This window comes from Ochotona curzoniae, unplaced genomic scaffold (genome assembly GCF_017591425.1).
Source record: "Ochotona curzoniae isolate NIBS_2020 unplaced genomic scaffold, NIBS_Ocur_1.0 contig_3819, whole genome shotgun sequence".
Taxonomy (NCBI): Eukaryota; Metazoa; Chordata; class Mammalia; order Lagomorpha; family Ochotonidae; genus Ochotona; species Ochotona curzoniae.
Window position 1 is genome coordinate 30,748,810 of NW_024466004.1, and position 25,352 is coordinate 30,774,161.

The window sequence follows — 25,352 nt, forward strand, 5'->3', positions numbered from 1 at the left end:
AATGGAGCACATAGTTTTGTAGAATCAAGACATGAAGGGTAAACTTACTTTTAATATATTCTCTTTTATTTTTTAAAGATTTATCTATTTTAGGGTCAGAATTAAAAAGTGAGAGGGAGTTTCATCCATGTCTGCCATGTGGGTGGCAGGGGTCCAAACACCTGGGCCATTTTACATTGCTTTTTGTAGGCCATTATCAAGGAGCGGGATCAGAAGTGAAGTGACCAGGACACAAACGGGCATTCAAGTGCATGCCAACATCTCAGGCAGCAGCTTTACTCACTATGCCACAACAGCAGCCCCCATTTTTGTTTTGTTTTCTTTTTTCTCCGTTCTTTTATATCTTTTGTTTTCTCTTTCTTGATCGGTAGTGTTCATTTGAAAAACAGAATAAGCAAGAGGGAAAGACAGAGATTTCCCATGTACCTGTGATAGCCTGAACTGGGCTAAGCTGAAGCCAGGAGCCAGGAAGTCTATCTGGGTCTCCCACATGGGTCACAGGGGCCAGAGCACCTGGGCTGTTTTAATGCTGATCTCCCGGATGCATTAGCAGGGAGCTGGATATGCTGTGGACCAGCAGGTATGCAGGCCTGTATTCCCACGTGGAATATAGCCCTGTACTCCAGTATGGGATACTGACACTGCAGGTGGTGGCTTAAGCCACTGTAGCACAGCACTGACCACTTAATGTAAAGTATTCCTGTCTTTCATTTCTTTTTTGGGGGGAGGGAAATAATAGTTTTATTAAGATATAATTAATATGCTGTTTGATCCACCCACTTGAAATGCACCGTTTACTAGTACAATTCAGTCTTTCAAAGTTGTGCTACCATCACCATAGTTTTACAACATTTTTATTCCTCCAGAAAGAAATCTTACTAGCAGTCACTTCACATTATCCGCTTACGTGAACCTTAAGCAGCCCCGGATCTGCTGTGTCTATTCTGGGCATTTCATATAACAGAATCCTGTAATGTGTTTGTGTTTTGTGACTGCCTTCTTTGGCCTAAATTTAATGTAGAGGTACTTCTTATTGCTGAGCATATTTCATGGTATGGGTGAAACTGCATTTTGCTTCTGTTTTGTCAGTTGCTGTCTATGTGAGTTGTTTCCGTATTTTTAGTTAGGATGGATAGTTCTGCTAATAAGGTGTGTACACATACTTGTTGGGATGTATAGTTTCATTGCTCCTCAGGAATTAATGTGTCTAGGAGAGGAATTGCTGTTTTATGGTAACTTTTTAACCTTTTGAGAAACTGTCAAGACTGTTACTCAAAGTAGGCTCCTGATTTTGCTTTTCCATTAACAGTGTAGGGGAGTTTTAGTTTCTCTGTTTCATCACCAGTATTGTCTGCTTGATTGTAGATATTATGATGGGTATAAAGTGGTTTTCATTTCCATTTTTTCTGATAGCTCAGGTGTAGAGCACATGTTCATGTTTTTTTTTTTGAGAATTCATATTATTTGCCTATTTATTGAGTTGACTTCATACTATTAAGTTGCAAGAGTATTTTATACATTTTGGGTCTAAGTCCTTTATAAGTAACTTGCAAATCTTCTCTCCCATTCTATGGATTGTCATTTACCTTCATTTGGATAGTGTTATTTGAAATTCAGAAATTCTTGATTTTGACAAAATCTGGTTAAATTTTTCCTTTTATTGTCTTGTTCTATGGGTAAGGATTCCCAGCACAGAAATAATTAGTAATTTTCTCAAGGTGAAAAAATTAATAACGTGTTCAATGGCTGGGTCACATGACAGGTGGAACCAGCCAAGCCCAGAGACTAAAGGAGTCTTTTTATATAAATTTTGTCAGAAATAATTCATAAGTAGGAATCAATCGATTTGATGTATAATTAATATCGGTTGGCTCTTACTCCCTTACTGTCTCCAAGCAACATTGTGTACATGTTTACACTGACAAGATTACACATCCAAACTAATGTAATAGAGTGCTTTTCAACATTTGTATGAAAATGACTCTATTTGCATGTAGCTGTGAATGTTAATGATACGACGTATTTCTCTAGAGGTTTAATAGGAAGCATTATAGTGCATCATTAATCTGTTTCACTTTCTGGATCATACAAAATGAAGCGGTGACAGGTTAGGCTTGATGGTCTAAAGGCTTACAACCACCACCTGCCTTGAGGGAAAATGTGCAGTTGATCTTGACAGTATGAGCGGTGAAAAAGTGAGATGATTTCAGAGTTAGAAACAAACCTTGCCTGTTTCAGTTTTATATGAAAGAAGTACAATTTTAAGAAATGTTTAAAACTGATTTGTAGAATGTTTATTAAGTTCATATTAAACTATATCTTCATTAGGTGGTTGTAATCTGAAGAATAAATCTACTCAGTCATTGGAATACTGTGCTGAATTACTGGGTTTGGACCAAGATGATCTCCGTGTAAGTTTAACTACAAGAGTCATGCTAACGACAGCAGGGGGCACCAAAGGAACAGTTATAAAGTAAGTTCCTTAATTCGTTATTCTGCAAAAATCCTGCCTTGCAGTTTATCAGTAAAAACCTTTTATGAGAATGCTGAGATTCGCAGTTGATCTTTACACATCATACCTTTTCCTCATTCTGTATAATTTGTACTTGATCAAAATTCTGTGTATATTGCCGTCATAAGCTATGTCCAGATCAGTGGGCATGTGCATTGCTCTTGCCACGCTGGCTCCTTGCAGATCCTGTGTGTGGCACAGATTTAGAATCTATCAAATTAGAGCATTAGTTTTGAGGAACTGAAAATATGAATTGATCATGCACATCACCATCAGGATGTTTTAGGCAATGGGTCATTTTGCTTTAAGATGATTTTCCTTGCAAATGGTATGTACTACAACTTCTACAAGTGCAACTCACTTTAGAAAAATAACTTGTGAAATAAAATTTCTTATCTTCCAGATTTTTCATTTAGAGAAAATGCCAATGATAAGAAAATAAGGACCTAGTCAAAAAAAATTTTTTTTGGGCCCGGCGCGGTGGCGCAAGTGGTTAAGTCCTCACCTTGCACACCCGGGATCCCATATGGGCGCTGGTTCTAATCCCAGCAGCCCCGCTTCCCTTCCAGCTCCCTGCCTGTGGCCCGGGAAAGCAGTTGAGGACGGCCCAAAGCTTTGGGACCCTGCACCCACGTGGGAGACCCGGAAGAGGCTCCTGGCTTCGGATCGGCATAGCATCGGCCGTTGCGGCTCACTTGGGGAGTGAATCATCGGACGGAAGATCTTCCTCTCTGTTTCTCCTCTCTCTATATCCGCCTTTCCAATAAAAAAATAATAAAAATAAATCTTTAAAAAAAAAAATTTTTTTTTAACAAATGACCAAAAAATTTCTAGATGGTAGCTTGGTCTGTGTACATTTTTGGTTCAAAATCTTATCTTTTATGCACTTTTGTTTTTGATACTGTAGGATAAAATTGATATTCAGGCATAATATTTTGAGGTACTGTAAGATCTTGATTTGTGAAGGAAAAAGTCAGATCCTTCGGATCTTGCTAAATGAAGCACCAGTGAGCTCTAGTGACATAAAGAACTTCAGTTGGTGCAGGTATTGTCGTGCAGTGGGATAAACCGTCTCTTGGAATGCCCACATCCCATATCCCTTTGGTATCACTCCGGGAACTAAATAATTCAAGTTCTGGCTATGCAGCTTCTGGCCCAGGTTCCTGCTGATTAATCTGGGAAGGCAATGGTGAAGGCTTGAGTGCTTGAGTCCCTACTGTTCCTGAGGGAGACCCAGGTAGGATTTTTGGTGCCTGACCTCTTGTGCTGAGCCCTAACTGATGAGGGCATTGGAGAATGAGCCTGCAGGTTGAAGATCTCTCTCTCCCCTACCCGTTTTCTCTCTTCCTGCATCCCTGCCTCCCTCCCCTTATTTTGCTCTCTTGCTTCCTCTCCTTTCTGTTACTCTTCCTTTAAATAATAAAGGTTTCATTTTTCAGCAAAATGTAACAATAATGATTTTTTTAAAAAGATCTATTCATTTTTTTGGGGAGAAATCAAATTTACGGAGAGGAGGTGAGACAGAAAGATCTTCTGCTGTTCACTGGTTTACTCCCCAAGTGGCCGGATCTGCAGGAGCTCAGCCAATCTGAAACTAGGAGCCAGGCCCTTCTGGGTCTCCCATGCGAGTGCAGGGCCCCAAGACTCTGGGTCAACCTTGATGTTTTCCTAGGCCACAGGCAGGGATCTGGATAGGAAATGGAGCAGCTAGGGCATGAACTGGTGCCCCTGTGGAATGTCAGTGCATACAAAGCAAGGAATTTAGCCACTAGGCTACTGTACTGAGCCCAATAATGATTATTTTTCTTTATTATTATCTTTTGATACAGTTGCATAGGCTCTAGAATTTCCTGTCACCATCACCAGATCCCCACCCCCCGACCATTGGTTTCTCCTCTAGTATGACAATGGGTGGTTTTTCATGAACAGTCGTAAGTGCATCGTGCTGCTATTGAAGTGTTTCTCGACATTGTAGGCATGGACAGTGTTGGAGATTCCAGCATCCTACTGTCAGGATATTTGCAACTGTTTCACTGTGAGTCCATCTTTGGTCTGGATGCAGAGAGACATGCTGCACTCTGTCTCCACGTCTGATTTTTTTTTTAAAGCTTTAGCCACTCAGAAAATTTACTACCTCCCTCTTCCACTTTTGGAAACATTAGCAAGGTGCGTTTATCCTGATTCTTTGCCAGCTTAATTCAAGTATTTTTGCAGAGATTACCCTACAATTGCTTGGTTCTGTAGAGGTACCTTTAGGAACCTAAATAGGACCCGAGGACAGAGGTGGGTATCCATCTGGTATCATTTCCTCTGCTTCTGCATTTCTCATTTGTTCCAAAGTGGTTCCTTCATGTGTTGTGTTTATGCAATTTCCACATAAAATTTACTTTAAGATAGGGTTCTACTGGAGAAAATTTGAGGGTACTGCACAAACATAGGGTGTCCAAAATGGAAATCCCTGCTTATTTTTTCCCTAAATGATCAATTCCCATTAACTTTATCTAAAAACCCATTCATGTAAGTTGGAAAAGGCAAAGTGAAGTACTTCTAAAATGAGTTTAAAGTTTAACTTAATTTCATTTGTTTTGATCCTAATGCTTATCAATATGATGGTATATAGCAGATGTTTGGAAATTTTCTTTTATGCTTGGTTTTTTCATCAAAGTAATTTTATTGTGGACAGTGGCTGTGTGCTTACATGTGCAACATGTAATACTCTTTTGCCATGTAGTTACGTAAAGTTAAATATTAAGTAGTAATGTTGGACACTTCCGTAAACATTTTTAGACCATATAAATAACCCCGAGAACTTCAGAGTTATCCTCAATTCAATTTTCTTTCTTTTCCATTAAACAAAGTCAAATTATTCCTCTGAATAGTTGTTTACCTGTTCAACCTGAAGGGTAAATTAAGGTTAAAAGGATTTTTCAAGGCCTAACATTCTTTTTCACTCAGGAGTAGACTTTCCATGTAGTTTTGGATAATTTCTTCAGTTTTTCTCTTGTAGTTTTCTGCCTGGTCTCATTTATCTCTATCTATTCGTGCGTAACCCTCAGTAATTACTTTGTTCTTCGCAGTGAATATATTCAAGCACATACCAACTTTGGTATCAGGCATCAGTTTTGCAAATATGTTGCCATAAAGAATTCTCTCCAGTGCAGTTTGTTTTTGTTTTGAATAGGGTACCCTTGAAAGTGGAGCAGGCGAACAATGCTCGCGATGCCTTGGCAAAGACTGTTTACAGCCATCTGTTTGACCACGTAGTAAACAGAGTAAATCAGTGTTTTCCCTTTGAAGCATCATCTTATTTTATTGGAGTCTTGGATATTGCAGGTTTTGGTAAGTGTAGCTTCTTTTTTGTGTTTGATATTTTTTCACAAATGCTAAAATTGCTTTTTAAAGTTTATCCCTTGAGTTGCATCCTACTTACATATTTTCAAATATAACATGTCCAAATCTGTGTTTCATAATATGATTTAAAAGGAATCTGGTGCTTTATAAAAGTGACAGAGACTCATGGGTGCTGGTTGTAGTCATGTTCATTGTTAAGTTGTGATGAAGGAGGTAGCTTTCGTGTTAAGTGAATATAGTGGAAGAAAGGGGAATTCATGAGTGCTACCAATACAGATAATGAAGCCACCAAATGAATAAATAATAAATGTAGTCCTTAAAAATCATTCTCTAATACTTAGAGCTGGCTCTACGTTGATATAACCTAAAGGCCAACTTCATTATTATGTGTCAGAATTCTCACTATTGTTAATTGTCAAGACATAAATCTTGGTAATTCATTTTTCATCTGATGAATAATGTATCATGGTAAGTAATTGAGGACAACTATAGAGCTGTTTAGAATTGAAATGAATCACCATCACCTGAACACTGTTTTGTTTTGAATGCGTGTGTTGTAAACATCTTCAAGTAAAATTGATGGGAAGCTGTGGAATCATTTGCTTTTGTCAATGTAAGCGTTGGGTGTTGACATTTTGGGAGGTGTGATGGCTTATTGCTGACATGATACATGTTTTAAAATGTATCATAAGTCATTGTTTTGGTCACAGGTAGAGAAGCACCTGTTACTAAGTGCAGGTTTCATGATCTTTTAGACATTTGCTTCCTGGTCTATACTGGGTGTAGCTTGATGCATGCCTATACGGAATCATAAAATTTTGGAGCTATGAGAGTCTTAGATGATCTGCTAGTTTTCAGAATGAATCAGTATCTATAGCATTTTTATAAGTAATTTTACAGATTATGTAGAAAAAATTCTAAAGGACTTGCATCTGTAATCATTTGTGTGCCTTAAGTAAGATAGCTTCAATATCTCCCTAAAAAAAAGAACTGTTACAAATGGCTTACGTTTTAATGTGTTTTATTACAAAACATTTACATCACAAGAAAGGCATCTTTTTTGGTCGGTTGGAGCAGAGATTTTAATGTGTTTTATAAAATTTAAATATATACCAATAATATGCATTTTCTTAAACCTGATTTTAAATTTAGCCATGGGTAACTGTAGCAATGTAATTCTAAGATAAATTTACATGGAGTTGATGTGATAATGACCCTGGTTTTGGTCTTATGTTTTCAGAGTACTTTGAACATAACAGTTTTGAGCAATTTTGCATCAACTATTGCAATGAAAAACTCCAGCAGTTTTTTAATGAAAGGATTCTGAAGGAGGTAATTGCCATTATAATTTAAATTTAATATCTGCATCCAGGTATTTTAAAGCGACATGCTGCAGTTATCTAAAGGGGGAGAAATTAGTGGAGTCCAGCAGATACATAGTTCAGCTGAAGCACAGTGGCCAGTACAAGCTCTATCAGACACCCCTTCAGACGTGAGCATTGTTTTTGTCACTAGTCACCTGTTAGGCTGAGGGTTCTGCTTACTTCTTCCTCTGATTCTGTTGTCTCTTTCTACCACTGCACAAGACTTTGTGCTTTCCTTCTTGATCCAGACAACTCCTTCCATTCTTCTAAGCCTCTCCTTCTGCCCACTGGTTGCCTGCTTTTGTCCTTTGTGAGATTGCGTGGAGCAAGTGGCCTGGAATATATTCAGGTGGTACTCTCCCTGCCTTCCTACCTTGGGGATGGCCAATCATGTTGTGTACATTGTGTGCATTTAGCTGACCAACCATCTCTGTTCTGAAAAGGAATATTTTACCACTACTTAATTTAATAATTATTGGCATGATGCACACTCACAATATCATGTCTAGGAAAGTTACTTTGTAATTCTTGAATGAAGAATAAATAAAGGGAGTTTTGGATTAATTGATTTCTGATCTGGTTCAGTGTTCTTTGCCATGGATTCTCAATCTTTTCTTTCCAGAATCCTTGATTTTTCTTCCAGAATCCTTGACTTTTCTTCCTTTTTATTATTTGAGAGATACTTTACTAAGTGAAGGCAGAGTTAAAGGGGATTGCTGGTCCAGTCCTGTATTTTGAAGATGAAGAAACCAGTGACCAGTTCTCAGCACCCCCTTCCTGATTGCTGGCCTACAATAGTGTATTTTTCTTCTTGTTGTTGCTGCTGCTTTCTGAGTCTGTCCTCTACTATATCTGACTGATAGTGTAATGCTTTCTGTAGTCCACATCCCATCTATCTTTTCACATTTGTAAGATTTTTAATTTTTTGTTTGTTTGAGAGAGAAGGTCAAGGCTAGAGAGAGATAAATCTTCTATTTTCACAAATGCTTGCAACAGAGTACTGGGCAAGGCTGAAGCCAGGAGCTTAGGACTTTACCTGGATCTCCCATAGGAGTAGCAGGGACTCATCGCTTGAGCCACCACTTGCTACTTCCTGGGTTGCGTGTTAGCAAGAATTAGGATCAGAAATAGAGGTAGGACTTAATTCTAGCCACTCTTATATGAGATGTAAGGATGCTAGGTGGTGTCTTTACTCACTGTGCCATGATATCCAACTATTTCCAACATTTTTATTATTTCTTTTTCTTTTAAAAGATTTCTTTATTTACTTGGAGAAATTAAGAGAGAGACAGAGATCTTCTGTCTTCTGGTTCACTCTCCAGATGGCTGCAGTGGCCAGGACCAGCCAAGCTCAAACCAGAGTAGCCTGATCCTGATGTGCTGTGTATGTGGCAGGGGCTCAAGCTTGGGCTGGCTTCCACTGCTTTCCCCAGATTAGCAGGGAACTGTATTGGAAGTGGAGCAGCTGGGATAAGAACTGGTACCCTGCTGTACCTTGATGCCAACCCCTATGTCTTTCTCTTTGTGGGCTTTCCAGAACGTTTGGGCCTTTGAACATTTTACTTATATGGTAGAGTTAAATAAATTCTGACAGAAACAAATAGGTAAAACAAATACTTACAAGTAAGTTGGTTTCTCTGAAAATGCTTTATTCGGCCACATTACAGTGTGAGAATTTAGATGTTGCCTCTGATTTAATGTGTACTAACCATTCTCTTCTACACCAATCCAGCAGGAAGCTTTATGTAGAAATAGAAGCTATGCAGAGGATATTGTACCTTGATTTATATTTACTATTATAATCTTTAAAATAAACAAGAATTTCAAACCCAGATTGCACTGAAATCAACAATACTGTTTTTCTTTTTTTTTTGCTAATGTTAATATAGTTGATCAGAGTGGGATGAATCAAGGGTTAGGGAAAAGTGGGTGTGAACATTGTTTCCAAAGTTTTAATTTCTACTTCCTGGTTTGGAGTTGGTTGGGGATAAAGTGAGAAGCCACATGCAGTCTCCCAATTGCCCCAGTACCAAGGGATGAAGAATGGCTGCCGCATATCAACCCAGGGTTCCAATGTAGTGTACACTCTGAGGGTTCTACCCAGTTGATTTTGATAGTCCTGAAATGTTGTCAGTCTCACCAATAAAAAGGATAAGCAAACCCTTTCAATATTCCTTGGCTGACAAAGTTGACCTCAGAGTCTCCATTCGCCCAGATATTTGCTGTTATTATTTGGCTGGGGTAGTTGTCCATATGTTCTGTCCTCCTTGCTCTGGGATGGGACAGATGTCCCCTGCAGGCTCAATGGGCTGCCATATCCTCCATGTGGATCTGGGCAATGTCCACTACTTTGTCTTTTGCATTGAGGAGGACCAGTTCTCTCAGGTGGGCCAAGGATCCTAGCCAAGCGACCTGGGCTCCACTGGACCCACATCCACAGGGCTTACAGGCCCATTACCCGCACTGCAGGCGGACCCATAGACCTGGGCTAGGTGACCCAAGGCCCCCAGACCCTTGTCCCACTAAGGCTGATGGACCTGGCAACCACTACTCAGGCGGGCCAGGGACCAGAGCCAAGGAACCCAAGCCCCACCAGATGTCCTCACTCCCAGGGCTCATGGAGCCACCACCCACTATACAGGTGGGCCAGGGACTTGCACAGGTGACCTGGGCCTCACTGCTGAAACCCCTGTTCCCAGGGCTCAAGGAACCAGCACCCACTGCTTAGGTGTGGCAAAGACCCAGGACTGGTGACTTGGGACCCAACAAACTCCCTGCCCTTGGGGCTCACAGACCCAGCAACAATACATTTTAGAATGTCAGAAAACTTTGCTGGTGTATCTCATGTGAAGAAATATTTGAACATCCAGAACATAAAACTATTAAGACATATTCAGTTTGTTGCATAGCTTATCAAGCAATGAAAATTATATAAGAAACTAGAGTTTTTACAGGTAGAGATTTTAATGTATATATTATTTTTCCAAATTGCATTTATTTTTCCCAAATGACATGCACTTTGTATGTATGATATCAGTGCAAAAATATTTGAGCCTGTTTGCATTAATTGCTATTTCTGGATATATTCCAGATCTGTTCTGTCTTTGAAAAACTACTATGGAGTATGTTAGTTTATATAAACTTTTGTCCTATTGTAAATGTTATGTTAAGAAACAATATGAACTGTTGAATCCATTTTACATTTCATGATATTTCCCTGTGATTATGACATTCACTTATAGGAACAAGAGCTGTATCAAAAAGAAGGTTTAGGCGTTAATGAAGTGCATTATGTGGACAATCAGGATTGTATAGGTAAGACTAGTACATCGCCTTTGGGAAATACATTGATTTTTCTGTGTTCTGCAATTGAAATGACTAGTTATGGAATTTGAAACTGGTATTTGAGAGAGGATTTCCTCTCTAATACTGCATTCATGTTCTATTTCTGCTTTGTTGAAAGATTTTCTAAAGTCTCTTTATTGTGGTGGGCATATTTCTATGCAAAACAAATAGCATATGAATTATTTAAGAGGGAACTCAGTTGCTGAGGCAGAGAAAGGATTTCTCATTACAGTGAGGTTCCTGTCTAGGCCAGGTTGCAGGCAAGGATGCTTTTCTGATGGTCTTGGTTCTGTTCTGTCTGCGGGACAGCATCCTCTGACTGATTGCTGGTTGACTTCAGTAGTTCTGTTTGTTATATCCAGCTACTACTGTGCAGCAGAGTAATTTTCACTTTCATGTTGATTTTAACATGTGAAGAAAACTTTCCTGTAGAAAACCTTCCCAGGTAGCTCTTTCTCTTCTCAGATTTTCCTTCTAGTCCACCCCTAAAATCAGCTCTTGGAGAAGGCTTGTTTGAAAGTCCAGTTTGAAAATCCAGTAGATTACTCAGATGCTAGATTGTGGCAACATATTATTATGGTTAAACACCTTCAAATTCTGCCTGGTCCACTCAACATTCTCTTAACGCTTCATTTCCCTTTTCACCCTGTGCTTTTGTATTTTGCTATGATGGCTGGAATTTTCCCTCTTCTGTTTATCTTTCTACCCACTTTTATATCTTTCCCTGTCAATAGAACATTCTCATTTATAACTTAGTTTGCAAACCCCTCCTTCACTACCACACTTGCCCCAAAAAAGCATTTTTTTTAAAGATTTATTTATTTTTATTGCAAAGTCAGATATACATAGAGGAGGAGAGACAGGAAGATCTTCTGTCCAATGATTCACTCCCCAACTGACTGCAACGGCCGATCCAAAGCCGGGAACCAGGAACCTCCTCTGAGTCTCCCACTTGGGTGCAGCGTCCCAAGGCTTTGGGCCGTCCTCTGCTGCTTTCCCAGGCCACAAGCAGGGAGCTGGATGGGAAATGGAGCTGCCGGGATTAGAACCGGCACCCATATGTGATCCTGGGCATGTTCAAGGCGAAGACTTTAGCTGCTAGGCCACGCCGCCGGGCCCAAAAAAGCATTTTTGACTGATACAAGTGCACTGTTGATTTATGATTAAGAAATTTCAGTGTCCCATAGTTTGTTCCACTCAGCAGTTGTTACATACTATGTTTAAGTAGTTTACCTTTTATGGTCATTTTGAAAAAGCCCAGAAATACCAGCAACTATAATAGAAGGAGCATGAAAATGTCACTCCTAGTAAGTTTTGCTTGACAACATAAATTTAAATTTTACTTATTTTCATTTTGTTTGAAAAGGAAGGAGAGCTAGAGATCTCTTCCAGTTCCTGGTTTACTTCCCATGTGCCCATAGCAGCCAGTGCTGAGCCGGGCTGAAGTCAGGATCCCAGAACTCAATCAAAATCTCCCTTATGCAAGGCAGAGACTCAAACACTTGAGCTGTTGTCTGTCAGTTCTCAAGATAAATGTTAGCAGAAAGCTGAGTCAGAAATAAAGCAGCTAGGAGTTGAAACAGGGATGCAGGTGTTCAAAGTAGCAGACATCTTCCCTGAAAGCATTTAAATCAGTACCTGAAAGTATTGTTAAGAAGCTGTACACGCAAAGCTTTCTGTGTTTTTACTTCATTTTGAAATATTGTTGTCAGAACCAGCATTTGTGGCTTAGCAAGTTAAGCTACTGCTTGCGATGCAGCATCCTATCTCAGAGTGCCAGTTAGGTCTCAGAGGCTCTGCTTCTGATCCAGCTCCCTGCTAAGGCGTCTGGCAAGGCAGCAGATGATGGACACAGTGCATGAGAATGTGCTACTCTGTGAGAGACCAGGATGGAGTTCTTGGTTCCTGACTTCGTTCTGGAGTGGTCCCTGCTGTTACAGCCATTTGGGGAGTGAGCTTACAGATGGATGATCTCTCTAGCTCTTTCTCTGTCTTTCAAATAAATGAAAAATAAATTTAAATTAAAAACTGTAGCAATCATCGGTGTGATCTTCCTTAGCCTCTAATCCTAGTTTACAAATGGGATGATTATAGCATTAGTTGTATTTTTTATTCTCTTAAGACTTAGGTTAAATATGTGTTGTTATTTTATTACAAATGGTCACTTTTGAAATAGAAATCCATCTACTTTCTGTAACTTTTGAGAGAATACTTAGAATTGTTATGTTGTTTTTGACCCATCCTTTAAGAAACTGATTATATATCTTTAAAATGCTATTTTGCCCTATTGTGAGTACCTTCATTTTTTTTCACATAGATTTAATTGAAGCAAAGCTGGTGGGAATCCTGGATATTTTGGATGAAGAAAATCGCCTTCCCCAGCCCAGTGATCAGCACTTTACATCTGCAGTTCACCAGAAGCACAAGGACCATTTCCGACTTACGGTGAGTTTGCCACTCTAAAGGTCAGACTCCAGTCTAGGAGGAGAAATCTTAAAAAACCTCATATTTTTTCATATTTTTCATGACACTTAGAATCATAAGTTGTATATGGTTTAAAGCAATTATTTTTGAGTATTTATTTATTTGAAAAGCAGAGTTACTGAAAGAGGGAGGAGAAACAGAAGGAGAAATATCCCATCTGCTAATTTACTCCTCAAATGACGACACCATTGGGCTATACCAGACCAGACAAGGAGCCCAGAGCTGCTTCTAGGTCTCCCACAGGGGTGCAGAGATTAAGCTCCTTGGGTCATTCTCTGCTGCTTTCTCAGTTGCAATAGCAAGGAACTCAATTGAAAGTGGAGCTGGGCCCGGCATGATAGCTTAGTGGCTAGATCTTTGCCTTGCACTCAGCAGTATGCTATATGGGTGCCAGTTCATGTCCTGGCTGCTCTACTTCCCATCCAGCTCCCTGCTTGTGTCCTGGGAAAGCAGTCAAAGATGGCCCAAAGCTTCGGGACCCTGTGCCTGCACCAGAGACTCGGAAAAAGGTCCTGGCTCCTGGCTAAGGATTAGTTCAGCTCTGGCCATTTGGCCACTTGGGAGTGAACCAGCAGATGGAAGATCTTTCTCTTTGTCTCTCCTCCTCTTGTTTCCAATAAAAGGAATAAATCTTAAAAACAAAACAAAAAACCACCACTACTACCACCACCACCACCAGAACAAAAATGAAAGTGGAGCAGCTGTGATTCTAACTGGTGTCCTTATGGGATGCTGGCAATGCAGGCAGAATCTTAACTAACTGTACTGTAATGCTGGCCCCTAAGCAGTGTCCTCTATAAATGGCCATTATATATATATATATATATATATATATGTATATACACACACATATATTACATATATAATGTCCTATAATTCTATAAAAGGACATTATATGTATATAATGAATACTTCATGTATGTTGTCTATGATCTATTTGTATATATTGTATATAATCTGTTTATAATTTATGTAATCCAGACCCTCTTCTGTCAATACAGAAGTACATTTCACTTGTCAGAGATGTACAGATAGATTTTTACCTCTCAGCTTCGTGTTGTTCCTTTTGGACTATGTGTCCATCTGCTGCTTTCTTTTGTAGCATGTGATGTTGATGACATTTGGGGGGAATAGCACTTAGAGTCACAAACAGCCATCTGAATGCACATTTTTAATATTTGTAAAACCAGCAATAATCATTGTGCCTTAGAAGTCTGGCTGGTGGAAGCAATCCATATGACATTTATTTTGATCCACCTTTCTGGGGAAATTTTGAATGGAAAATACACTGAGGAAGGTTAGCAGAAGATGAAGCAATGGAACACTTAGATAGAGTGAAGGAAGGACAGTGACAAAGAATAGTAGGCAAAAGTTAGCGGTGGTTTTATTAAAGGGCTGATGATCTGGTTCCTGAGCCACTGTTAGGTCAGAGCGCTGGATTTGAATCCTGGAGGTGGTGAATAGCGGAGCCGTCGTCTGGGCATCCTGGCCTGACCATGTGATTGTTGTTTCCTGTTTCACCGTTTTTGTCTTTTCACTCAGCCATCATTACCTGCAGTTCTAAAAGCACAGTTCTGCTCTATCCCCCCAGAAATGTGATGTCCATATCAGCCACGAAGTTAGGGGCTGCTTCATCTTACAGAGAGCAAAGCAGCAGTCACTCAGGGAGAGGAGAGAGAAACTGCTTATTGGTATCAGGGAATAGGCACATATTTTGCATACTGTGTATTATTTTGAGATTATAACATAGTATGATAATCACTGCTTTGATGGTTCAGGAGCCTAAGTGAGTGGTAACAAGTATTTTTGTTTCCATTTTCATTAACAAAATTAATGGTATGAGAGTCAAATGGGTTTACTTGAAAAGGTGATGTAATTGTGTTCATTTCTCTAAGGAGTAGTAATCGCTCACCCACCTGCTCCCAGGGCTTGGAGCTCCTTTTGTATCTCTACAAATATTTCTTATAATGTGGAGCCAGTTTCTATTAGCTTATTGGAAGCAGAAATAAAACAATGCGTGTTCACAACAAAACTTTCACTGAAATTGAACATGTATATCCAGTCGTACTAGTTAATACCTCCTTCGTCCTGGTTAATAATGAGCCTGTGAAGATGTAGTTACCCTTACCAAGAGTACTGATCACGAGTTAGTGTAACTGGACTGTATTCTCAGAAGTTTGTAATTTGAAGGACAGCAGACAGAAGCATCAGGAATGGACCTTCATTGATTATCTCAAGAAGACAGGAGGAAGACAGTAGTTCACATTTTAGATAGGCCTTTGCTTTTGTTGTATTATTTTTTTCTTTTTGGAAATAACAATAGTGACCGTTTATTGAGCAGATGTCATGTGCCAGGCACAGATGTAATGCTTTTACTGGAATGATTTTACTTAATCGTGTTGGTATCTCCACGTTATAGAGAGAAGCATGCTGCAGGAGAAGTTAAGTGCCATGTCCGTGTGGCACGTGAATTAGGGGTGGCTTGAGGGTCAGGTTGGGCAGTTTGCTTACAGAACCCTTGTTCCAACTTATTCTGGGAAAAGTGCCTCTGAGGTCCCCTGGCTCTCTGATTTGGAGCAAGCCTTAAGGCCCCCCAGTGGTGCTTTTTCTCATTTTTAAATGAGATTTTTTTTGAAGGCTAAGTTTAGTGTGATTTTCTGTGTGAAACCATTTTTGCAAACTTGAGATGTGATGCAAATATGAGTTATATTAGGAGCCCTGGCCATTATTATGGTTTTGTTTCCTTGAGATAACCTTAGACTTATTGTGTATAAATACACAGTTTTGATGTGTGATCAATACAGTAGTACAGTCCCTATGGCGACTTCTCGTGTCTCTACCTGGTTTTACACCAGAAACACATAAAAAAATAATGCTGTGGGTTCTGGGATGTTTGAAAGTTCTCTGGGTGATTCTAATACTGCACCAATTTTGAGAATCACTGCTGAAGGTGGTAAGATGCCAGCTATGTTTTTTTTTTTTAATTTCATTTTATGACACAGTTTCATAGGCTCTGGGATTCCCCCTGCTCCTCTCCATGCCCTCCCCCCATGCTGGATTCCTCCACCTTGTTGCAGTAGTACAGTTCATATCCTGTCATAATTCCTTCATTGCAAGCATGAACCATGCATAGAGTCCAGCATCTTATTGTCCAGATCAGTTCAGCAGTTTCATTGGGAGACCATGATGCCGGCTATGTTTTGCATGTGGTTCTAAATAGGGCTTTTTGGAGATTATACTTAATTTTTCTAAGGAATTATAGCCAGATATTTGCTATATTTTATTGATACATAAAGATATAGTTCATAATTTTAAGTGTTTTCCATCCCGGATGTTTTCTAAAGAAAAATTAGGATATAGTTTTGATAACTTAAAGACTCATGTGTGTGTTGTTTTTTCAGATTCCCAGGAAGTCCAAGCTGGCAATTCACAGGAACATCAGAGATGATGAAGGCTTCATTATTAGGCATTTCGCAGGGGCCGTGTGCTATGAAACAGTGAGTGTTCCTTTTAAGGAGAAACTACTGAAAAATATGGTGTGCTCTCATTTCCGCAGAGGGGTTATTTACATAAAAAATGAACTCAATACACTTAAACTAAATTAAAAATGCATTTCCTCGATCCACTTGCCATGCTTCCTGTGCTCCCCCTGATTGGCGGCATCTGTTTTGGGTGGCACAGATAGAGAACATTTCTGTCACTGCAGGAAGTCTTGGTGGATTCAGGTGCATTAGGCATATCATCATGAGATGGATGAAATACTGATGTTTGCTTTATTTTTCAGACCCAGTTTGTGGAGAAGAATAATGACGCTTTGCACATGTCTCTTGAATCCTTAATATGTGAATCCAGAGATAAGTTTATACGGGAATTATTTGAATCATCCACAAATAACAACAAGGATACTAAACAAAAAGCAGGAAAACTTAGCTTCATCAGTGTGGGAAACAAGTTTAAGGTATTTGGGTTAAATGAATAATTTGAAACATTTTTTAAAATTGCATTTATAATGAATGCATTGTTTTGCATTCTGAAATGGGTGATGTAAATTACTCTCAGAAGTGAAGTTCAGGTGTAAATATTTCTTTGTTGATACATCTGTGCAAAATATCATAACGTAGGCTTAGTAGTTAAACATGCAGAAATGCTGGTAACTTTCTGAATGTGTTCCTTCTTGGTACTTAACATATCTGATCGCTTCTCCTAATGTTCTTCTGCATACTGTCTAGTTGACCTTCAAACCTTCTCTTTCCCATGTGTTTTTGTTTTCTTCCTCATTCAGCAGTTTTGTTTTATCTGGAGTAGTGCAGCTCGAGATGGCTAGAGAGAACTAGTTGAGTTGAGAGAAAAGCAGGCACAGCCAGGGGCTTCAGGTAAATGATCACCTTCATAGACTCTTATGTTCAGAGTGACTGTCATGTTAAAGAGAGCCTGGCTCAAATTAATGACTCAGCTTTAAATGCATTTTCATGTGTTCCTTCACTGTGGCATTCTGGGCATGCGTGCTGCACTAAAATGGCATTAAAGCTTTGAATAACTGCTATAAACGGTATGTGCTTAGTTGTGGCAAGCTGTGCATATTGCTTATTTAACACTGGAGGATATTTGACTTATTCTATAAATCTTGGATCAGTAATTTGTCCTTTGAGGTCTGACAAGGAATTGTCATAAGCTGCTTAGAGTGGGAACAGTACAGGTTGGTTGAATTCACCCATTCTTTAGAATAGAAAAAAATAGATTTTAGCCTTTTTGTTACACATTTAATGAGGAAACAATGTAGAACGAATAGAATTAACTTCTTGTGTGGTTGTTCCATTCATAGTAAAACTCTATACTCTTGTTATATGTATAATAAAATTTAAATATCAGAACACAGTCATTCCTTCTTACCCATGGGGTACTAATTCTAGACCCTACAGATAGCCACAGCTAAGAATGCTAACGTAGCTGACATCAAAAGGCACAGTATTTATATGTGGTGTACACACATCCTCTCGTGTGTTTTAAATCACTCCAAGTTACTTTTAATACCTAACCCAGTGTAAATAGTTGCTGTCAGAGTACATTGTTTAGGAAATAAGAAGTAAGATGGCTGTACATGTTCTGTACAGGTGCAGCTATATATCATGTATTTTTTGGTGGAGGTTGGCTGAGTCTGTGGGTGAAAACCATGGCTTTGAAAATCCAGTTCTGCTGTCAGACTTACTGCTAGCATAAACTTGCCAAGTATGTGTTGGATTTAAATGAACTATAAATAAATAGCTTGATAAAATCATGCTAAAGTCAATTTTCAAAAAGCTTATCTAAAAGTAGGGGAAAGCACATAATACATTTCCAGGTAACTGAATAGAAAGCCTTGACTTTTGTTGCAATTATATTAATTAATTATGAGTTATTAATCCTGTCAATGGGCAATATTTTTCTTTTGAAATTCTTGAATAAACATTCACTAACAGATTGCTTTAAAATTATATGATAGCTTACAGAAAAGGATATCATTCATTATTTTCTTATTGTAAAAGTGTAGTAGTTTTTGTAATAAGACATTCCTGAAATTTTAACTAATATAAATAGAAGTGAAAACATTCTTAAACTTTTCCTTTGGTTGAAACTTAAATGTTGAGCCTTGAAATGGCTTCTGTTTTCTTACATGAAGTCCATTCTATGTTAAGCTGCTATGAGCAGTACATTTTAGGTTTTTATCTGAGATGATTTTAAATGAAGTATTAATACAGTGACTGTTTTCTTATAGTAAAATTAAGCATAAAGTATATAAGATAATTTAAAGGAAACAGACTATCGCTTAGAGCAACTGTAAAATTATTCCACATTGCTAGAGACCCAAAAGTTTCTACTGAAAAGTAACTTTCGATTTGTTGAAATGTACCGTTCCCTGACAATATTTTAGAAGTAATCTTTTGGGATTAAAATCTGTCCTATTGTAAACATGAGTATGTGTATGCCTTAAAGTAAAAATAAGGCTATTTACTTTAAATAAATAAATAAATAAGTAAATAAGTAAATAAGGCCTTATGGTCCTTGACTTGTGTCTTTGAGTATTGATTTTCTTTTGTTTTCAGATGCTTTTAGTTTATTTTTGTTGCTTCTATTCTTCTGACTCTGGTTTTCATTTTTTCAGAGAACATGACACTGTGCTTAGTCTGTGTGTTAAGGAATAGGACTTTGTGACAGTCATTTGTTTCCCAAATTAGTGATTTTTATCATTACTTTCCACTTCTGTGATTGTCCAGATTGTTTAAAGTTGCCAGAGTTCTCATCAGTCGTATCAGTGGGGTATGACTGTATTTCCAACACGATGAAAACTCATTTCATTTTATCACTTAAAACTGTATGATACAGGCCCAGTGCAATAGTGTAGTGGTTAAAGTCCTTGCCTTGAATGCGCCAGGATCCCATATGGGCGCCGGTTCTAGTCCCGGCAGCCCCGCTTCCCATCCAGCTCCCTGCCTGTGGCCCGGGAAAGCAGTCGAGGACAGCCCAAGGCTTTGGGACCCTGCACCCGTGTGGGAGACCTGGGAGAGGTTCCTGGCTTCGGATTGGCTAAGTTCTAGCTGTTGCAGTCACTTGGGGAGTGAATCATTGGATGGAAGATCTTTCTCTCTGTGTATCCTCCTCTCTGTATGTTTGACTTTCCAGTAAAAAAAAAAGTAAATTAAAAACAAAACTGGAATGATACAAGAAGTATCACAGATTAGGGAAAGAAATTTGGCTTTAGATCTTTGTTGGAATCATGGCTTTGTAATTATTGCTCCCATGATCTTGAGCAAGTTATTTGTCTCCCTGGATCTCAGTGCTTTCTATAAGATGACATAAATAACATACTCTTAATCAGGGTTAAGCATGATGATATCTGTGAGAGGGTTTCAATAATATCTGACACATAGGAAGCATTCAGTAATATGTACCTAAATTCTTAATTGTATGTATGATGAAAGCAATGTTAAGAACTGATATCTTAATTTATCTCTTTTAAGTAGTACAGTGAACATCTCAATATAAAATCTAGATGTAAAAGTTTTATCTATTTTGTCAAGTATTTAGCAGGTAAAAGGATTCTAATGTGTTAAACCAGAGCAAATTATGTTTAATTTTATAAAAAGAGGAAAACATATTAACTTTCAGTCTTCATTGTGAGATTATTTTACAAAGGAATTACCATATTTTAAAAGTAATCTTTAGAAGTAAAAGATGTGAAATATTTTTAGTAGTAGTGAGAATTTCTGTGGCAAGTCAGGGCACTTTTGTTTTTGCTGAATTATACAAAATGATCTCAATATATACATGCATGTGTATCTTAGATATTTCTTAATTATTAATGGCTTGTGTGACACCGGCTGCACCAGTTTGCCAAGTGTTCGGATACCCTGTCGGCAGTCTCATGAATGCAGCCCCAGCATTTTCATTTACTTCCTTCATTTCCTGCTTACCTTCCCTCATTCATCCTTCCTGAAAACGTGTGCCTGTGTTCAGCAGTGCTGATTTTCAGTCTTCTAATTATGTAACTTTTGTGTAAGTGAAGTCAGTTATGGCTCTTCACTTTCCGTCGGCCATTTTGCATGATGCTGTCTGTTAGTGTTAATGTACCGGGAGGTTGTTCAATTGTAATGTGTTGTGTGTGAATGTTACTGCATGGTTTTTTCTTCTAACACTGAAAAGCTGGTATTAGTTCATGAGATTGTATATGTTAGCTTTTTGAAATAATAAACAGATGCATTTTCTTTCACAGACACAGCTGAATTTGCTTCTGGATAAACTTCGAAGTACTGTGAGTACACTTAAAAAAGTATAAGTTTTTAAAATGACTGCTTGAAATGTTATTACTAACTGTTCAAGTAAGCACATCCTAGAACAATTCTAACTAAATCTTAAATCAAATTCCCTTAAATAAATAAATAAAAAAAAACCTCCAGAACTTCAGGTCTTAAAATGATTATGATTTTGTTTAGATTTGTTCTGGTTGATTTTCATAAATAAGATTATTTGTGATACTACTTATTTCATAAATAGTACTAATCTTTTTGAATGTTAAGTTGATCCTGCCTATGGAACTGTATCATGAAATACATAATGAGACAAAAATAAGATTATACTAAAGTTTTAGAAAATCAATAGTAATTATGTAGGAGAGTATATGCTTTAATTATTCCAGACTCAGCATATAATTAAATTAATTTTTACTGCTTTTTGCCTAATAAGTACATTCTCTAGATGTGGCATGTTGATGATGTGGGGAAAAAATGGACACAATATTCCATGTTTCATTATAGAGACAAAATCTATTAGGAGCCTTTTTCTTTTAAGTGATTTGCTTTTTTTTTTTAAAAAAAAAAATTTATTTTATGATACAATTCCATAGGCTCTTAGGTTTCCCTTATCCTGTCCCTATATTCTTGCCTGCACACCACTGATTTCCCATGTATTATTACAATAGTATGGTCACTCATAAGCAGTCATAAGTCCATTATTGTGTTATTTAAGTGTATCCTGACATTGCCAGTATGGAGAATGACGGATCATTAAGTATCCTGTTATCAAGATATATTTTACAGTTTCATTGGGAGTGCATCTGGTTTTGAAGGAGAGATGTATACTGTATTGTATCTTCACATCTCAATATGACAATCTCTATTACACAGTTACGATACATTCCCTTAAATAAATAGTCATACAACAAAATTAACAACAAAAATAAAGTTTAAAAAAATCTGTAACACCATGGATAGATAACATGCTACTGAATGACCAATATGTTGATGAAGAAATGAAAAAGAAATAAGGCATTCTTGGAGAGAATGATGCTGCTATCTGAAATACAAGTCAGTGAAGAATTGAATAAAAGAAAATAAACTATTTTGAAGAGATTAAAATAAAAATATCAAAACCCATGATTTGCAGCAGAAACTATTGAAAAGGCTATTGATCCTGTATTTTGCATAAAGATTGTCTAATATCAGAGAGAACATATAATTTTTGTCCTTTTGGATTGACTTATATTACAGAGCATAATGGTTTCTAGTTGGAACCAACTGGTTGCAAATGGTAGAATTTCATTCTTTTTAATGGCTGAGTAGTATTCCATTGAGCAGATGTACTGCAGTTTTTTTTATCCAGTCCTCTTTGGATGGGCATCTGGGTTGTTTCAATGTTTTTACTATTGTAGCTTGTGCTGTTGTAAGGAAACACCAGGAAAAAATTTAATATGTGGGTTATAGAAGAGGGATCTTGAAAAATACATGTTATAATAGAGAAAGTTCATGGAAAATACATATTGTGAAGCCAAAACATTTTTTTGCACCAAAATAAACTTAGCTTTTAATTAATTTATTTATGGAGATATAGAGGCAAGAAGAAAGACAACAGACATTCAGATAGAGCTCCCATTTGCTGGTTCAGCCTCCAAATACTGCAGTGGTTAAGTCTGGGGCAGGTGAAAGGTGGAATCCAGTCTCCATCTCCCACCTGGTTGGTAGGCTCTCAGGCAGTGTGGAGCCATTACTGGCTAGAGGAGAGGGATACATTTGCAGAAGGCTTGAATGGAGAGTGAAGTTGGGATTCTGAACTCGGCACTCTGATACAGGAGGTGAGCATCTCAACTGGCATGTTAACTGGCATCTCAATGTGGGCCAAGCTGGATGCTCACCCCAACTTACCAGTGAATTTCCATTTTTCATGAACTTTCTGGTCCCCTTGTAAGTGCACTGTAATTCTAAGCTAAGACTTACTATCAGATCTACAGAACTTCACTGCATACTCTTTTCAGTCATTTTGAAGAGCTCAATCTTTGTCAGAGCTGTTGCTAATTAATTTATGAGAGTTGCTTCTGGAACCTTTAACACAAATTGTTGAATATCTCCTTTGGCATCAATAATTATTTCTTAAGAGGAAAATGTCCCTAGAAATTAGATCTAACGAGAGTAATTTTCTCAGTGGACTGCTACTCTAAAAGGATGAGGTTACGTTTATGATTTATAGAAGAAAGGTATTTCTAAATCATGTCCTAAGAGTGTTTGCAATGAACGTCGTACTTGGAATGCTTGTTGAGATCTGCAAGGTGGCCGCTTTGTAGAGAACCAGTTGTTTTGGGTATCAGGTATAGTGGCTTCAGTGCTGACAGTTGCATGATCTAAACAATCATTATCCTTTCTTCTTCAGTTGGCCTAGTCTGATAACTGATTTTGAATGAATGCTTTTCAACTTATAACAAGAGTTGAATAAATAAAGCTATCAGTGTGCTTTCAGTGGCATAGTTTGAAAATTTTACTATTTGGTTTACACTTTACATGGATTTTTAAAAGGCATCATTTTCACTTCTTTTCATAGCATAGTTTTATTATATAAAATATATCATGTCAACTAAAATCTGTTAGTATTTTTGTATGTATATGACTCCAAAATGTATGTTCATATGTTGAAATGTTAAAGATGTCTTTTGATTTTGGCCTTCAAGTCTTAAATGTAATGTTTTCTAATTTGTAATGTAGAAATTGAGTTCTGGGCTTAAATCACAAAAATAGGTCAATACAGTTTTTGATTCCTTTGTAGTTATTTTAGATTTCATGTCTTAATATGTTTTTTAAAGTAGATATAGTAAAATAAGGATTCTGTGTGAATTGTCTCAAAAAGTCCACTTTTCCTAGGGAGCAAGCTTTATTCGGTGCATCAAACCTAACTTGAAGATGACCAGCCACCACTTTGAAGGTGCTCAGATTCTGTCTCAGCTTCAGTGTTCAGGTATTTCCATCTTGCGTGTGTGGTGTTATGTGTGTTGTTTTCAGATAATTTCCCATTATCTTTATTATTTTAAAGTGCAATACAGTTCTTATCTCCTATTTCCCTTGGATAACAAATTATTTGAACAATACTGCGTGGAGTTTCTTGTGGAATGAATCTATTTTGGAGTAGAATGTATAGGAACTTGGCTGGCAAGCCTCAGTGTCACTGGGCAGGCTGTTTTCCTGTGGTATTTCAGTCCAGCGCAGTTTGTTTCTCATCCTCCACACAACCAGGTCAGCACAGAGCTTGTGTTGTCCATGCTTACCATTCCACTGTGTGCAAAAAGGTGTGAGAACATTGCCCTGGGTCTCCGTGACACTCCTGTGTGTTTGCTAAAGCTCACTGCTGGCTGCCTGCCCTGTCTATCTGACCTTGCTTAAGCACAGGAGCCTGAGACCAAGGCACACAGTTTTCCCAGTGCTCCAGGCCTGTTCCCCACGCCCACCTAGACTGTCCCTGATTTTCACGAGGCACATATACTTTCCTTGCTTTATTTACCTTTCATCCAGCTCTGGGCCACAGGTCCTTTTTTAAAAAAGAATTTAAAAATTTTCTTTTTAATATTGCTTACATACTTGAGAGTGCTGGTATCCCATAAGGGTGCCAGTTCATGTTCTGCCTGCCCCACTTGTGATCCAGCTCCCTGCATATGGCCTGTGGAAGCAGTGAAAGATGGTTTAAATATTTGGAACCCTGCACCCATGTGGAAGACTGGGAGAAATTCCTGGGTTCATTCTGGCTCAGCTCCAGACTTTGCTGCTGTTTGGGGAGTGAATCAACAAATGGAAATTGTTTTGCCCTCTCTGTGCAACTTTGCCTTTCAAGTAAAAATACATTTTTAAAATAAATAGCTAGTATGGGTTAGCATTTTAATTTGTGGCTAGCATTGTGGCATATTTTATAATGCTGGTGTCCTATGTTGGAGTTCCAGCTGCTCTGCTTACAGTACTACTGTCTGCTAATATGCCTAGGCGGACAGTGGATGGTGGTCCCAGTCCTTAAGCTCACGCCGTCCGTGTGAGATCCTGGGTGCAAGTCCTGGCTCCTGGCCCAAGCCTGGCAGTTGAGGTCATTTGGGGACTAAATCAGCTGATGGAAGATCTCTCTATCTCTCTGTCTCTGCCTTTCAAGTAAATAAATGAATCTTTAAGTAGATAAATAAAATGTTAGTAAATTTTCAGTTTTATTTAATATTGAGATTTTTAAAATTTGAATTTCAGTCATCATATATGGCTGGTGGCTGCCTGTTAGCACACATATAGTGTCAGCCTTCCTGAGTCCTTTTTGTGTGACTCTGGGTTGGTGAGCCCGACACTGCCTGACGTGACCTGTCATTGGCTCTCACCTCACCTTATTGCTGTAGCTTCCCACACTCTACTTGTACCTAGTCTGTTCATGTGATTAATCTTGGGGCAGTGTGTAAAACTCCTGGTAGCTTGAAAGCACGTACCTGCCGAGCTGTCCTTTATCCATCTCCTCTCTCGCTCTCCTCTCTGTGCCGC

At 38.3% G+C, this 25,352-nt stretch overlaps 1 protein-coding gene across 1 annotated transcript in view; it reads left to right on the forward strand.

Annotated features, from left to right (window-relative positions):
* Positions 1-25,352, forward strand: part of MYO6 (myosin VI) — a 155,508-nt gene that overhangs the window by 93,095 nt on the left and 37,061 nt on the right. The window contains exons 13-21 of the mRNA XM_040983657.1: positions 2,329-2,473; positions 5,694-5,851; positions 7,104-7,195; positions 10,470-10,542; positions 12,890-13,017; positions 16,458-16,553; positions 16,841-17,014; positions 20,804-20,842; positions 23,715-23,808. Of these exons, the coding sequence (XP_040839591.1) occupies positions 2,329-2,473; positions 5,694-5,851; positions 7,104-7,195; positions 10,470-10,542; positions 12,890-13,017; positions 16,458-16,553; positions 16,841-17,014; positions 20,804-20,842; positions 23,715-23,808 (999 nt within the window). The remainder of the gene's footprint in view (positions 1-2,328; positions 2,474-5,693; positions 5,852-7,103; positions 7,196-10,469; positions 10,543-12,889; positions 13,018-16,457; positions 16,554-16,840; positions 17,015-20,803; positions 20,843-23,714; positions 23,809-25,352) is intronic.